Source organism: Vulpes vulpes, chromosome 15 (genome assembly GCF_048418805.1).
Source record: "Vulpes vulpes isolate BD-2025 chromosome 15, VulVul3, whole genome shotgun sequence".
In the NCBI taxonomy this organism is placed as follows: Eukaryota; Metazoa; Chordata; class Mammalia; order Carnivora; family Canidae; genus Vulpes; species Vulpes vulpes.
The window spans coordinates 70,077,554-70,093,539 of record NC_132794.1 but is presented as its reverse complement, the minus strand read 5'-3'; the positions used below and the strand labels follow the sequence as shown (position 1 = coordinate 70,093,539).

The 15,986-nt window shown below is 50.4% G+C and overlaps 1 protein-coding gene across 10 annotated transcripts in view; it reads left to right on the top strand.

The window, feature by feature from the left end:
- MEGF11 (multiple EGF like domains 11) overlaps window positions 1–15,986 on the top strand; it is a 346,779-nt gene that overhangs the window by 284,524 nt on the left and 46,269 nt on the right. For all 10 annotated transcript variants that reach the window (XR_011997433.1, XR_011997432.1, XM_072738858.1 and 7 more), the window contains exon 10: window positions 6,239–6,413. Coding sequence is in view for 8 of the 10 variants with exons in the window: in XM_072738858.1 (XP_072594959.1) it covers window positions 6,239–6,413 (175 nt within the window). In the remaining 2 variants the exon portion in view is untranslated. The remainder of the gene's footprint in view (window positions 1–6,238; window positions 6,414–15,986) is intronic.

Below are 15,986 nucleotides of genomic sequence, written 5' to 3'. Positions count from 1 at the left end.
CAGCTTAGGGGAGGACTGGCAACTCTGAGCAGGGGGTGTTGCTGCTATTTGCAGGCCGGAGATGCCTCCTCTTTGCAAACCCGTTGCTGGGACAGCCAGGACTTGGCCTCAGCCCCCTCTTCACTTCCAGCTTCTGATTCTCCACAAATCACCCAAGAGCCTCTGGTCTGGTCACTGCCAGCAGAGGCATCTCAGTGGTGTTATGGCTCAGGTGGAGGCTGTCCTTGGTCCTCAGTCCCGGGGGCTGGGCAGCTGGGGTGGTGCCCCCTGCCAGGCGGGAGGCTGGGAAGGAGGCTGTTGAGAGGGGCTCGAGCCAGTAGCAGAGCAGGCCTGTCCATGCCCCCAGCACTCGTTGGCTCAGGCAGCCATTCAGCAAACACTGAGTGCCGGCAGGGCCGGACCACGAGGGGGAAATAGAGTCCCTCAGCTCCAGTCGAGCCCTCAGGAACTCAGGCCAGAGCGCTCACACACCCCGAGTCCCTTCTACCACATTTCTGCAAATACAAGACACTATCAATAGTGAGGCACAGCTCTGTTATGTATTACTAAGAAAGGAAAATGCTAGCAACCGAACCATGACGTACCATTGATTGTACAACACACCCAATATCCGAGATGTGCAATGGGGGGGAAAGTGCATCTTAGAATCGGTGAGCTGTGTGTGGCTGGCCCCGCTGGGTCCCAATGTGTGCTCACGTCACTGTGACCAGGGCTGTGTGTAGAAAGCACCACAGGAGATTGCTATGCTGGTCAGGGAAGTCTTCTTGGAGGAGGTGGCATCTGGGCTAGGTCTGGAGGACACAGTAAGAGCTCTAAGGCTCTAAAGATGGGGTTCCATATGACTGGTCAAGGGCTGGGCAGCTGCCTCAGCCTGTTGCCCAAGTGGAGAACAGCACCAGGACCCCCCACCGCTGCTCTGGCCAAGGGAGGACTGTCTAGGGACGGGAAGCGAGGCCACCGCGGGAGAACCCCTGCCATAGGGACCCAGTCAGCCCCTGAATTAAAGAGCTATTGTTTCCCTCCTGCGCCTGAGCAGCCGTGCCCTGCATAATTTATTCTTCCTCTGAAGGAGTCCTCGATGCATTATTAATCTGGAAGGACTCCCTCTTCTCCATCGCTAATCTCAGCCCATCCAATATTGATGATTGTTTGCTTTACTGTCTTTAACACGTGTCCTGTTTCAGGGACTGGGAGGCAGTAGCGGTTCTTAGAACTGGGGGGTCCAGGCTGGGCTCCTCGGTGTCTGCGTGATGCGGGGCTGGGTCCCAGGCCAGGCTCCTTGAGGGCAGCAGTGGCCTGGCTGGGCCCCTCTGCAGGCCCAGCACAGCACGGTGCCTGGCACAGAGCAGGACTTCAGGAAGGAGATTCCCTCAACTCCTCTGAAACAGCCCAGTCCTCAAGGTGGTTCTGCCCCTGAGCTCATGTCTGCCTCATTTATTTTTATTTTTTTATTTTTTTTAAGTAATTGGCACGCTGGCCCAATAACTAAACCCACAACACTCACAGCGCTTTCATTCGATCTAACTCAGAGGTTCTCAACCGGCCTTATTGACATTTGGGGCTGGATAATTCTTTGATGTGGGGACCGTCGTGTGCATCGTAGGGTGTTTAGCAGCATCCCTGGCCTCTACCCACTAGATGCCAGTGGCTGCAACCTGCCCCCGAGTTCTGACAGGCAAAACGGTTTCCTGGGTGGGGAGGGGAGAGGCAGCATTGCCCGTGGTCAGAGCCTCTGTTCTGACTCTCATGCTGCTCTTGGTTTTGTTCTCGTGGTCACAGAGAACACCTCTTTTCTTCTGTGTGGACACAGGTCACTCCTCCCTTTCATGAGCCTTTGTCCCATCACAGAACCTTCTCTTGGGATCCAAGAAAAGCAAAGGGAGGACCCTCTGACCCCCAAACTCTAGGCAGTTAAGCTGTCCTGGGTGGGGTCTTAGACCCCTAAGTCCTGGCCTCAGAACTACCTCTGTGTCTGAGCAAATGTCCCGATATGGCTCCTTGTCCTCTCTGTGCCTCAATGCCCCAACCTGTCCTTCACCTATCATCAGCCCAGTGGGGGCAGAAGTTCTCTTGTGGTCTTTGCAAGTGAAGTTTCCACCCAACTCCCCAAGAGATAGAGTGTGGGATCCCCAGAAGCCTAGCCCCATATACCCCCTGGCTTCCAAGAGAGCTTATGACAGAGCCCCACCAGGACGGCTTGCGAGGCATTGAGCATCTTTCCCAGGGAGACACAGTACTCTCACCCCCCAACCAAAGAAAACCCTACTCATCTGGCCCAGCCTCTCTGCCTGGTGCCCCTCCGGAGAGGCTGCTTCAAAGAGCTTGAATGCACGTGCCCGGGGAAGGACGAAGTGGCTGGTGAGATTTCCCCCATCAGTTCGTTGTCTTTATAAATGCTTTGTAGCTCACACAAAGAAATGATCCTCCTTCACATAGGGATCACCTTGAGAAAGAGAGTGACTGTGCGTCAGGCCTCTGCTGGGTCCCCTCCGCAATTGGATTGTCATAGACGAATTCCAGCAGCCATCATCGTGCATTGCCTTTGAAAGATTTTATTTAGCCAACAGACGCAGCATTGATAGAAATCTCAGAGCAGGCCCCCAAAATAAATAAATAAAAAGGCAGAAAATCTGAAAAGATTCCCGTATTGGTCAGCTTTTGGCTTCTATTACCTTGTGATTAATCTATATGTGGGGGAACACGGCAGAAAGGCAAGGAAGAGGAAAAAAAAAAAAAAAAAAAGAGCAGAGCAAACCAAGCCAGCCTGAAAACACCAGTGTTGGGGACATCCGCCTGAGCCTAACCAGCCATCACTTCCCCACCGTGTGATCACAGGGGATGGCTCTGGCCCAGTGGGGGGAGGGGGTGCCCAGCAGAGATCAGACGTGACGAAGGCGCCCAGTTCTGTGTCACAAACCACTCAGCCAGCAGTAGTTCCTCACCTTCTCTTCAAAGGGATTTCAGAGGCTTTATAATAAATGATAAGCCATCGAATTAAGAAAACTAGACATCTTGGTTGTTTTTTGTTGTTGTTGTTGTTTTTACATAGAATTTTAGGGACATGAAAAGAGGGAGAAAGAAGTGATTTCAGAATCAGTTTTGAGCTTTCTGGTTCTCAGAGTGAAAAGTAAATTTGGCAGCGAGCTCGCCCCTGAGCAGCCAAAGCCCTGGCAGCTGAGACAGCAAGCGGGCAGCGCAGGAGTTCCTAGGAGTCCGTGTTCGCTGGCTGGCATGCACCTGGTTTGCTTCCCACAGGGCGGTGGTCCCACCAGAGCTAGGCCTGCAGCCGGAGAATCTAGCCACGGAAAGGGCAGACACACCCCTGGGGCCCAGCAAGGTTGACAGCCTCGGCCCCCGCTGCCAGGTCCTATGCTGGACTCAAGAGTGTCAGTCTCCAGGACTGTCGCTGAGCCGGTCCCAACCCCAGGGGAGGCCCCTGGAAGGTGGGAACCTAGAAGGAGCTCGCTCAGTGTTGAGACAGAGCAATGTGCCCCACGTCTGTCTAGCAGAAGGTCAGGGCCACCACATGGGACCCCCACCCCAGCCCCATAGCACCCATGCAACCTACTGTTTCTTGCCTCATGGTCCAGGACTCAGGGAGGAGTTTGTCTGGAGCCATGAAGGTAAAGAAGTCTTCAAACCCTCATCCTCTGACATGATTCTCCTTTCCTACATGTTTACAATTTTTATTGCTTTGCATCTGTTTATAAATATAACAGATGCTCAGTTTGGGAAAGTTCAATACCTAGAAATTTAAAGAAAAATCTTCAAATCACTCATAATTTCTCAATCCAGAGATGAGCCCCCAAACCATCTTGTTGTGATTTGCTCATTCCTCATCCATGTGTACATGTATAGATATCCATAGAGATATAAATATCTTTTTTTTCCGTATTTTAGATCATGATTTTCTATATCATTTGCTTATTTCACTTCACTTTATATTACTAATGAGTGTGGAAAATATGGACTATTTCTCCAACATCCCTTCATACGAATTGTCATAATCCATTTAATGAGCACTTTGTTGTCAAAGGCAGCATGGGGCAGTAGACGGAACATGGTCAGACACACCTGGGTTTGAATCCCTGCTGCAACTGACTTAGCCGTGCAACCTTGGGCAAGTCCCATAACCTCCACGTGCCGTCTGTAAAATAGAGGCTCTAATGCCTAACTCACAGGCTTATCTGAAGATTAGAAATATGTGAAATGCCTGATGCTTTAATAGCCTGGTCACATTATTATTTAAATTGCTTCCATTTCTCCACTGTTATAAATAATGCTTTAGGGAACATCTCTATGCATAAATCTTTCTCCACAACTGTGATTATTTCCCTAGGATAGAATATTAGAAATGGAATTATAAGACTAAAGGGTCTGAGTATTTTTAGGACTCTTGATACATACGTAACCCCAAATAGTTTTCCAGAACCCTTTACCAGCATTGAGTATTGTCCCTTTTCTTTAAAAAAAAAAAAAACTTTACTATTTTGGTAGAGAAAAAGTGATACCCAGTTGTTATTTTGACTTGCTAATTAATGAGACTAAACATTTTCCAAAATGATTATTAGCTACTTGCATTTACTATTCCAGGACTGTCTGCTCTTGTCCATCCCTCATTTTCCGTGAGGAAACCCGAGCTCCCGGAAGAGAAATAGCTTGGCTGGGCTTCACACAATTAGTGTGTTCATTAATTCATTTGCCAAATATGTATTGAGCATCTCCAACGTGCCAGGGACTCTGCGGGGCCCTGGGGTACAATACAGTGAAAGGTGACTTCCCCCCTGGAGCTGCCACCTGGTGGGGGAGACAGATGATAAACAAGTCAATAGACATAGAAAATAATTACTCTAGTGAAAGTACTCTTCACTCCCAGATACTTAATTGGGCGGTGAATACAAGCCAGGCACTGGGCATCCACCAGTGACCCAAGGAGACAAAGCCCATGTCCTTGTGGAATTTAGTGGAACCAAGAGTCGTACCCAGGCACCCCTGCCAGCCCAGAGCATGCTGCTTTTGATCATATCCCTTGAGCTGGACTCCTGAGCCAGGGGACAAGTGACACAGGGAATCTGGCTAGCAAGGCCGGCTGGTCTCTACCATCCAGCATCTTCTTGGAGTGTTAGTCTGGGTTCTCCCCACGTGCAAGAGATTTACTAGGGAAGCAGCTATGAGGGAAAATGGAGAGGAGACTGGGGAGGCTAGGAAAGCATCAGACTGCAGTGTAGGTCTCACCCATGTGAAGAAGAAAGGAAGGAAGGCTTGGTGGAAAGTCTTAGGCTCTATCACATTCTAAGGAAGATTGGCAAAACTGGGACTCTTCAAGCCAAATGGCCCATCAGAGGAGTCTCAGATCTCCCGGGAATGTGCTGACCTTAATACCCCTGCCCTGCTCTAACTGGGATCAGCCCAGGGAAAGTGTGGGCTCTGTGCAAATATAACGATGGTTTTCAGACACAGTAGCTGGGGCCACTAGGCATTTACACTCCCCTCAAAAGTTCTGAGAAGCACACAGTCACCCTACCAGCATCCCCTCTGATCATGAATGGATATTGACTGTTGGATCAGACCTCTGCTAGCCAGAGGTTGCCCTATTCTCTAAAGGTCATGCCGAGCAGCCCCTGCCCCTGGCCTAGGCAGATAGGAGGTAGACATTATCATACTCACCCTTAAAGAGCCCTAGCAAAGCCCAGATGGAAAGTATCCTTTCCAATGTAGACCTTGCCAGAGGTGGGAGGCCACATCTGCCCTGAGGTCTCATTTTAACTTAACAAATATCTACAGAGTATCTACAATATGCAGAACCACTGGGTCCCACTGCAACCATCTTGTGCCTGCCCTTACAGCAGGCGTCCGCCTTGGGTACAGGGCAAGGGAGGCTCTGCAGCTCGTAGTCCTTGGGAAGTGACTGAAGAAGGCTGCCTCCTTTAGACTCTATGTATTTGTATTATAAAGAGCACTTTTGGGGAGTCAGAAGACCTGTGTTATAATCCTGATTTTGCTGCTTCCTTGCTATGTGACTTGAGGCAAATTATATGGTTACCATGAGCCTCAGTTTCTTGGGGCCATTAAGACCATGTGACCTTGGAACCTTCTGACAAACAAGTCAGTAAGCAGTTTAACCTGAGAGGCCCTTTGATCCTGCTACCCTGGCAGACCAGACTTGGGGTGGGCAGAATTTAGGACGAGGCTGCCTCCCTGGCCAGACTGTTCTCTCATTCTTTTCTCATCTGCTCAGCTGCCACCCGGTAACTGGAGCGTGCACCTGCCAGCCAGGCTGGTCTGGCCACCACTGCAACGAGTCCTGCCCTGCTGGCTACTACGGCAATGGTTGCCAGCTGCCTTGCACCTGTCAGAACGGCGCTGACTGCCACAGCATCACGGGCAGCTGCACTTGTGCCCCAGGCTTCATGGTAAGATGGGAAGGGTCTCCCATGGCCTCATGCTCTTCACCCCACTCAGGAGAGAAGGGACCAGCTCCTCCCACCTCTGAGTAGAATCGGGCAATGTGGCCCTCTGCCCAGGGATGAAGAATGGGAGTGCCTCTGTGCCCCGCTCAGAGACACAGCTCCTGACCACAGAGCCCCCAGACTGTTCTCGAAGGGCCAGCTCTGCTGGTGTGGGTCATTGTAGATGTACTAGAAGAAGAGGCTCTTCCCATTGTCCCCTCGCCTGAAACATCAGTTGTCTTTGCACCTGCTCCTCCCTGTCTAAATCTGAAGCACACCGTGTTTTTACATCATAATAACCACAGTACACACAGACAGTTTTGCATTCTACTTGATTTCTCCCACATTTGCTGCTTGGGCTTCTTAATTATCATTTTAAATATCTGCATACCACTGCAGGAGCCGATGTACCCCCAGTTTACAGCCATCCCCTTACTGCTGAATATTGAGTTGTTTCCAGTGTTCACAGCAAATGTTGCAATAAGCATCTTCCTACAAACAGCTTTTCGTCTCCTATTGAATTATTTCCTTAGGGTGAATTCCCAGGGTCAGTGGGCATAATATATTTATGGCTCTTGATGGATGTTGCCATATTACTTTCCTCAAGGGTTGTATAAATCTATACCGCCACCAGCCATGTATGAATGTACCTATTTCAAAACAACTTTGCTAACATCCTTTTCTTGCTTGCTTTTTTTTTTTTTTTTTTTTGCTAATTATATCCGTAGAAAATGGCTCCTCGATGTTGCTCTAATTTGCATTTCTCTGATTACTAGGGAGAGTGAACCTTTCCCCCACGTGTTTACTATTTGTACTTTCTCATGAATTATGCTGGTTTTTATGAGATTGGGGAACTTGACACTGGAAGTGGGCTCCTGTTCGAAGGTGGGTGCGGTGTGCCCAGGGGGTCTGAGGGCCCAAGCACCCAGGAGTCCCCCATGGCCATATATTGTATTGTGCTGTAGGAAGTGGTTTGTGCGGTAAAAAGTATGGTCTTTGGAACCAGACTGGGGTCACGTCCTGGCTGTCCTTTCACCAACTGTATTGAGTTCACCTCTCTCAGGATCCGTTTCCTGACCTCTGGAATGAAACTCCTGCCTTGCAAAATTGCTACCAGGTATAGAGATGACTATATAAAGTGCCAGTGCTTCTCAGACTCTGGTGAACATATGAATCAGCGGTGGGCCCCAGGACATTGCAGATTCTGACCTGGTAGGTGGGGGTGAGACCTGAGGTTCTGCATTTCTGACAAGCTCCAGGTGATGTAGGTGCTGCTGGTTGGTGGCCTCACTTTGAATAAGAAGGGGTGGTGCTCAACTTGGTCTGCCACTGGAATCACCTGTGGAGCTTTATAAACACTGATGCCTGCCCCCCACATAGCCCCCAAGATACTGGTATTTTTTATCTAGTTGAGGCCAGTGTGCTGCCAAGGTGGAGATCCACTGATCTACAAGGAAGCCCTACTCACGATGTGGGAATGTGGGTTTGCCTGGTGTCTTTTGCGGGTAGGTTGCCCTGGTATATAGAACAAAACTTCTTCCTCCACACAAGGATTGATAAAATTGGGTGAAAATGAATCCCAGTAGCATCTTCGAAGGAAAAAGAAGTCTGTTCCTCCTGCTGATCTTCTTTCTAATTTACCTTTATTGGTGTGAGCTTTGGCCATAACATCCACAGAAAAATGGAGTGCCCTAGGTTTGGGGCTTGGGTAGGAGAGAATAGTCCTTTGGGATTAAAAATCTCACGCAGCCAAGTGATCAGGAGAGAGAAGCAGAAGTGAACTGGCCCCACCAGACAGTTAGTAGGGCATTATGACCCTAGTCCCAGTTTGGCTGCTATGGCTTCGAGCAGGTGGCTTTCTCTCTCAGGGCCCCTATTCTTTGTCATCTGTAAATGATAAGTGTGCAGGGAGAAATGAACCCATTGATTTCTAAGATGGTCCACTATGTGGACTCCACAGACCATGTCAGGAAACACACCCTTATGGGGAAAATAAAGGAAAGTAGGAGCAAGGAGGGGTGTGTGTGTGTGTGTGTGTGTGTGTGTGTGTGTGTGTGTGTGTGTTCGCCAAGGGAGAGGGGGCTCATTGAGGTCATATACATCATATATGGGTCTGCCAAGAGTCCCCTTTTTCACCACCACTGCCAGCCTGGTCACTGTTTCTCAACAGAAAGAAGAATTAGCATCCATCCAGGGTTAGGGAGGCCAGGGTCTGTGTGCTCACTGCTCCCAGGCCAGGGTTCCAGCAGTTTGGAGGCCAGCCCCCTGCTTCTCTTCCTCCCATCTGAGATGCAAATGACTTCCTGCCCTTGAACTTTGGGAGACTTGGCACTTGCAGGAATCATCTCTTTGTGGAGTCCCACCTGCCTGGGGCTCAAGGCTAAGACAGATTGTAAGCCAAACTGCCCTGGTGAGACCCTGTGAATTCTCATCCATCTCCTCCTGCCCAGCCTCATTATACCTGGAAAGGCTCTTCTGGGGCCCTGTTGGGTGTTGAGCAGGAGCTGCTGGAGGTGATTACAGAACAGTCAATTGTTCTCATCCAGCGTGACTCATTCCTGCATGCACCAGACTCCAAGGGGGAACTCATTACTGTTGCCTTTACCCTAGCTTCTGAATGAATGCAACTTCCTGCAATTAGCTAGCTCTGGTCAGGGTCAGGGATTGAGGCAATCAGCAGAGCTGACTTGGCTGAGACCCTCCCCAGAATGCCCCGCAGTCAGTAATAATTAGCAATGCCTTTATTTGCTAGTTAGTCTATAAATTTATGCAGATGCCCTTTTCCATGAAAGATTTTTAGGATGAGCAATTAATTAGAGACTAATTAAAAGAGCCCTTTTCTGAGTGTTTGTTTGGAGACCTGGATCCTAGGCTCACTAACCTTGGACTTGTTGCCTCATTTTGCTGGGCCTCAGTTTCCTCATCTGTAAGATGGGAGTCACATCAGTCCTGCCTGCTAGTGGATGTGAGTAACCAACATGGTAATGGATGTGAGGCCACATCCTCAGCTGGCCCTTCCCCCCAGAGCCCTCCCTGCCAAGGGCTCTTTAGGGAGGATGTCAGGATAGCTTTAGGAAAGCAGAGTCTCTGAGGGCTGCGAGTGGCCTCAGGCTCAACATAGATCTTAGGACCACTAATAAGGTAGTGCAGAACCACCCCTGGGAGTCCAGTGATGTGCCTTCTCCAGCCACGCAGTCTCCCAATCCTGCAGAGGCCATGAGAGTAGGAGGCAGGAGCCAGCACCTGGCAATTTGTGTGTGGTGGCCCTTACACTCTTTCTTCTTCCTCCAGAGCACTAGATATTTACTCTACCAAGGACTTGGGGGACATCTGGGGGTATGCAAAGGCTAACCAGACATCCATGCAGCCTTCAAAGAGTTTGTGCTCAGCAATAATCATCTTCACACTAGTAGCAAACACTTACCGAGTCCTTGGTGTGTGCTTCATCTCTATTCCTCACAAGAGCCTGGTGGAGGTGCACTTTCACGTTCCTCAATTTGAAAATGAGGAGCTGAAGTTCAAACAGGACAAGTGACTTTGCCCAGGATCACAAACCAACTGAACTCTCATATGTTAGATGACAGACTTTGATTGATAGGTCACCCTGGAACCATACAAATCTGATTTCAGATCCTTGCCCTCCAATCCCCACTCTGCCTACTGGCAAGTCATTTATCCTGCCTAAGCCTGAATCTCCTCATTTGCTAAGAGAAGACTTTGCCATGAGACTGAGAAGTTTCATATGGAAAATTTGTCATTCAGTTTCTGGAACACAGTAAGCACCCAGTAAAATGGTAGTTATTATTGGTGCACTGCGAGAATAGTAGGGAAACAGTGCTTCTTCAAGCCCAGTGCCCTTCCCGTCAAGGAGAGTGTCAAGATGAGCTACACCCAGGGGTTCCTGTTGGAGCAAGCAGAATCATGAATATGCACATCTGTAGGTCCAAGCAGGTCCACCCAAGCACCTGTGAGTCACCCTGAGTAGTCTCAGGAGGCATTGTGGGGTGGACACACCTGTCAATATTTGGGGAAATGGACCTAGGGCTGGAGATAGGAATGAAGTGTTGGTGTTTTACATGCTAGCTTGGCAACAACAGTGGAATCCCTTGAGGCCTGCTTTGCTGAAGTACGTTAGGGCTGCTGGGTGGGGCAAAAAAGCCCTGATCTAGAAGGTGAGAAACCAGGTTCCTCGCTCTGGTTCGAGCTAACTTTCAGGACTTCTATTTCTTATCCATAAAGTGGGAATGACCCACTTCCTCTCTACGCAACAGGAACAGTGTTGTGGGAACCAGTCATTAAAATGTAGGAGGCACTGTTTCAGCACCTTGGACAGCCACCCCGAGGCTCTCCTCCGAGGTTGCTCTTGTTCTCTTGGAACCTAGGGTCCTCACCCAGTCCGAACACCAGGGGGGACAGGGGCAGGGAAGGGCAGAGTGAGGGTCTGCTTCTCTGACCCACTGGCTTCTCTGCATTTCAGATAAATAGGTAATGACAGAAAAGCTGTCCCCCAACATCATCTCTGGGATTTTTGGGGGGCAAATGGTGTGAGCTCCTACCTCATAGTGGCTACTCAGAAACTCTGGAGCAAGATTCCCTCCCTTCAAATACCAGCTTTGCTGCTTACTAGCTGTGTGACCTTGAGCAAGATATTTTACCTCTCTGCACTTCTGTTTTCTCATATATGAAGGAGGAATAATAATAAAACCCACTGGATTACTGAGCAGGTTCATACTCTTCCAGCAAGAGTTAGCTTATTATTATCATCATTATGGTCAAAACTGCCACTACTATTGTTTTTATTTACCCCAAGGGGTCCCCTACCTGAAGAGACTGACTGGTCCTGTCCAGAATACTCTCTTCGGGGCTACAAAAAGAAAAGGAAGCAAGAGGAAAAGAGTTAGTTTAAACTTCCTTCTGGCTGCAGGAGCAGGGTTGGCGGGGGCTCCTGGGCTCGCATGGGCAGCCACAGGACCGAGAACAGACTTTCTCATCACAGAGGGGAGAAGGCCAGCTTCTCGGCCACTCCACGTGCCTCTGCTGCCCCAACTTCCCTTAATTAAGGCCTCACCTAGGTGGCCAGCCTGATGAAGCCTCCTCTGCTGCTCTTGGACTAATTGCTGCCATGTTGGCTGTTGTAGCGAACAGCCTGTGAGGTCGCCAGAGCTGCAGAGCCTGGATTTCCCAGACCTCCCCCTGTGTGAAACCCGTGTGGCTGGGAGATAAGGGGCCCTCTGGTCATTGCTCAGCACAGATGCTCCCTTTCAGCTCTGGCTATAATGGGTATGGGGAGCACAGGAGGCGGGGGAGAGGAGCCTGGTGTCCCCTCCCATGGGACTCGGGGCCTATATTTCTCCCCTGGATGACAGAATTTCTATTACCTTAAAGGGCTCATCTATTTATGCTGCAATTTTTTGAAGTCCTGTCTGCCGTTATTGAACCCTGCGTGCTGGCGAGGGGAGCGGGCACTCCATCACCCAAATGAACAAACTCGTTTCCACATTTTTCTCCCTTTCCTCTGCGCTGTCGGGAGGTCAGACGCAAACTTCTGCTGCTCTGGCCGGGGAAGGCAGGACAGGGGTGAGAGTTATGAAAATCCAGATCAGAGGAGCAGTGACTGAATTTTCCTCCAAGGTTTCTGATGTCCTTTAAAGACGTCACTGTCCCCCGGCCCCAAGCCAGACAGAATGTGTGTCTGCCTTTTGTGCGGCTCCTGAGCCGGAACTCAAGGAGGAGGACAGCTGAGAGGCCAGAAGAGAACGTGGACTGAGCAAGTATACAGCCAGGCGACACGTAGATGATGATGTGTGTGTTTCCTGTTCTAATTGTTTTGTTCTTCATCAAACCTGAGGTTGGCAGGCTATTAGCCCTAAGCTTTTTGTGCCCCCATCCCCACCTCCTGCGATTGACTGGCTTTCTAATTAGAATAAAAGATTTTCCTGGATGCTGCACAGATGAAGAATCCACCCTCCAGCTGCCCTGCCCCTGTCAACAGAGCACAGATAGTACAAAACAGCAGAAATGGTCCAAAAATATAAACACACACGCGCCACATTGCAGTACTCAAATCCCAGCTCTGTTATAGCCCACTGGGTCGTCTTGGCCCCGTTAGTTACCTTAGGCCCCTCAAGCCTTAGTTTTTCATCTACAATGAAAATAATGGTACTGCATTCTAGTGTTCTTAGGATTGAGTTAGATAAATATGTACAATGCTTAGAACCAAGGCTGGTAGGTAGCAAATGCTCAATAAATGATTGTCAAGGTCCCTGCTGTAGTTGTGTAGGGACGATGCCCTGGAGGCAAAGGCATGGACTTTGGGCCCAGACAAGCCTGGATTGGAATCCCAAGTATGTCCCTCAGCTTGTGTGAACTTGGTACTCAGCCTCTTTGAGCCCGTTTCCCATCTATAAAATGGGTTAATACTGCCTGCCCTTCAGGGTCAGTGTGAGCACAAAACAGGTCACACAGCAAAACACTGGCAGAACTGGGATGGACATCAGGTGGCATAACTCCCAGTCCCATGCTTTTACCTCCTTCATCTCCTTCTCCTTGGGTTTGCTGTCCCAAGAGCAGACATCTACTGATTTTTCCCAGGGCAGAGAGGGATGGGGTTGGGGGAATGGTCACCGGAGTATTATATCATGTTGGCAATTCATCCACAGAGCAAAGTAGGGAAAATTGGGTTTATGTCAGTAAGGCTGAATCCAACCTTCCCCCTCTGGGCCCTGGCAGTTTGTGGCTTTATTAGGGAAAACTGCTGACTCTTCTGTTCTAAAAAATAAACGTTCCCGTGTCACACCATCCTCTCCCCACTGTGCTCTTCATGTCTTTATCAGAGCCCTCGTTACTGGGGTTTGGAGCAAGGACTTTGGTCCAGGCTTGGTGCCTAGAGCTTTCTCCATGCAACAGAGGAGGCCATGGGAAATAAGCAGCTTGGAGACTCTCTCAGGCCTTTTCCTAGGAAAGGGGACAGTCCCCGCAACCTCCTTTCTCAGAGGAGCCTAGTGCCCTCCCTCACTTTGTGTTTGAGGGGAGGTGGATGGGCCACTCAGTCTCCCTCCCTGGCTTTAGGGCAGCCCATCACAGCTTACCCAGACACCTTGCCGTCTCCTGTGAGGAGCAGGGTGAGAATTGTTAGCTCTGTGGCATGGATGAGGAAATGGAAGTTCAGAGTCTTGTCCGGGGTGATGTGACTTGCGAGGCCATCACCTGGGCCTAGGACCCAAGGCTTATGGCTCCAGGGCCATGCTTGCCCCAGGACAGCTGTGCGGGGAGGGGCAGGTCAGTACCCACCCAGCTCTGACCCTGGCTCTGCAACCACCTCCCTATTTGACCAAGTCACTTCACTTCTCTGTGCTTTAACTTCATCTTCTACAAAGATAGATGCTCCTTGTATCCTGGGGCCTATGTTACGCTGGAATAAAACACTCCTGGGAGGGACTGGAGGCCAGGTGTGTGCACCCAGAGGCGGGAGGAGGAGCAGGTGAGGAGGGGCGGTGGGCCCCAGCCCCCGCAGACTGGCTCCCTTGCCAACCTGGCAGGTCTGGAACAGAGGAAGAGCCCTCTCCCCTCCTGCTGCCCCTGCCCTCAGGCTCTGAGACCCCACCCAGCCTGCCCCCCCCCCCCATCTCCCCACTTAGTCATTAGCACAAGTAATCTCCTCTGCAGAAGTGATTATGCACCCCGGGGGGTAAGGGAGTCCTGCCAGAAGAGGTGATCATGTCTGGAAAATGAAAGATGTTGCAGAAAAAAGTCACGAATAAATTACTTCCAGGTGGGGCTAATAGAAACTAACAATGGGGGTAAATGCAAAAAAACAAAAACAAAAACAAAAAACAAACCAAAAAAATCCCTGAAAAGTTCTTTCCAAAAATGCTATAAATGATTGTTCTCACCTCTCCTGAGAGTTGTGAGGAGGGGCGTGAATTTCTAAGACAGGTACAGGGGAGCTGGGCAGGGGCTCACCGGCCTTCAGGCCCATATATGGCCCAGATGAGCAGGGGCGGAGGCAACATGCAGAGAGGGGGAGTGGGAGCAGAGTAGCCGAGGCCCTGTGTGCTGGGGGTGGGATGGGGGGGGGGGGGGTAGGGGGACCTGAGCTGAAGTCAGCAGGCAAGGAGTTGCCACTGAGCAGGGGCGTGATGAAACATTGCTCCAAACCCTGCGTGGGGAGATGGAGACATCACTGTCCAGTACATGCTCAATAGATGCTGGTTCCCCTTCCTCCCCATGGTTTGTCAGTGGAGGCTGCTTGGCTCAGCGCTGAAAGCCTGGGCTTTGAGCTAGGGGAACCCAAGTTTGAACCTCACCATCTGGGTAGCTTATAGCAGGCTCACCTCTTGGCCCTCACTTCGTTTGCCTTTCACACTTGCAGGATGGTGGTGAGGGGAAGCATAGCAAGAGCCATGAAAATGGCACGAGTAAACCTCAGTATCTTCCCTTACGTCTGCAGTAGCCCCGGCTCTTATGGAACTTATGTAATAATCAAAATGCCTATAGCATTTATGGGCACTTCCTCTGGGCCAGGTGCTGTTCTAAGAAGATTACTTATGCAACCTTATTTAATCTTCACCATTACCCCTGGAGGAAAGTTCCACTATCATCCCCATTTTGCAGCTAGGAAAACTGAGACACAGAGAGCTTAACAGCTTGCCCAAGTTTGTCAGCTATACCCCATTAGAACGGAAAAAAATTAAATGCCAAAGGTTCTATAAGTGTCAGAGCCAGGACCTAAACCCAGTCAGGCTCCAGAGCCCATTGGAACCTCTGCCTCTTCTAGGGACAAACCCCAAAGAACTCTTGCTGCTACCCCCCTGCCCCTACCAGAATAAGACCTTGACCATGGCCGCAGGGGTGCTCCAGGCACAAGAGCTGAATTTGACAGTAGCATCAAACTGGGGAGCAATCAGGCAAACATCAGGTAGTTCAGGGGAAGTGTCAACATGCCACGTGGTGGTGTGGATGGAGCACCGGATCCCCACCATGGCCTCCATGTGTACCACAGTTCTTCCACCGCAGAACGTTCTCCTATCCATCATCTCATGTGATCTCATAGCCCTGTGGGGCGAGGTGTCACTGCTGCCAATGTTATACACAAGGAAATAGGCCCAGAATGGTTTACACGGATCTGAGCATCTTGACCTTCCCCACTGTCAAGCCCAGTGCTGAGCCGCTTCCCAGGACAAGCCCCTCCTGTCCCATTGCCCTCTGAGGCCTTGCTCCTGCTTGTCCTTGGCCGGCAGCCCCAGAAGGGCTCTGCCCCAGGCTGGAAACCACCATGTCCCTTCCCTACAGGGAGGCCAGATCTACTCTAATGTTCTCTTCAAAGCTGCCCCCCCACCCGAGGCCTCAGGGCCTTAGATGGAGAGCACATTCCAGGCCCTTGTTATATGGAGTGAAGCATTCTCTGAGAAGTTGGCCAAGAAACCTCCGAAAGCCAGAAAAATCCATAGGGCACCAGCTGTAGAAAGATGCAGAGTCTGCAGTTGGGGGCAAAGGGGGGGGGGTGGGCAGCAGAGGCAGCCCCTTGCACCTCCACTC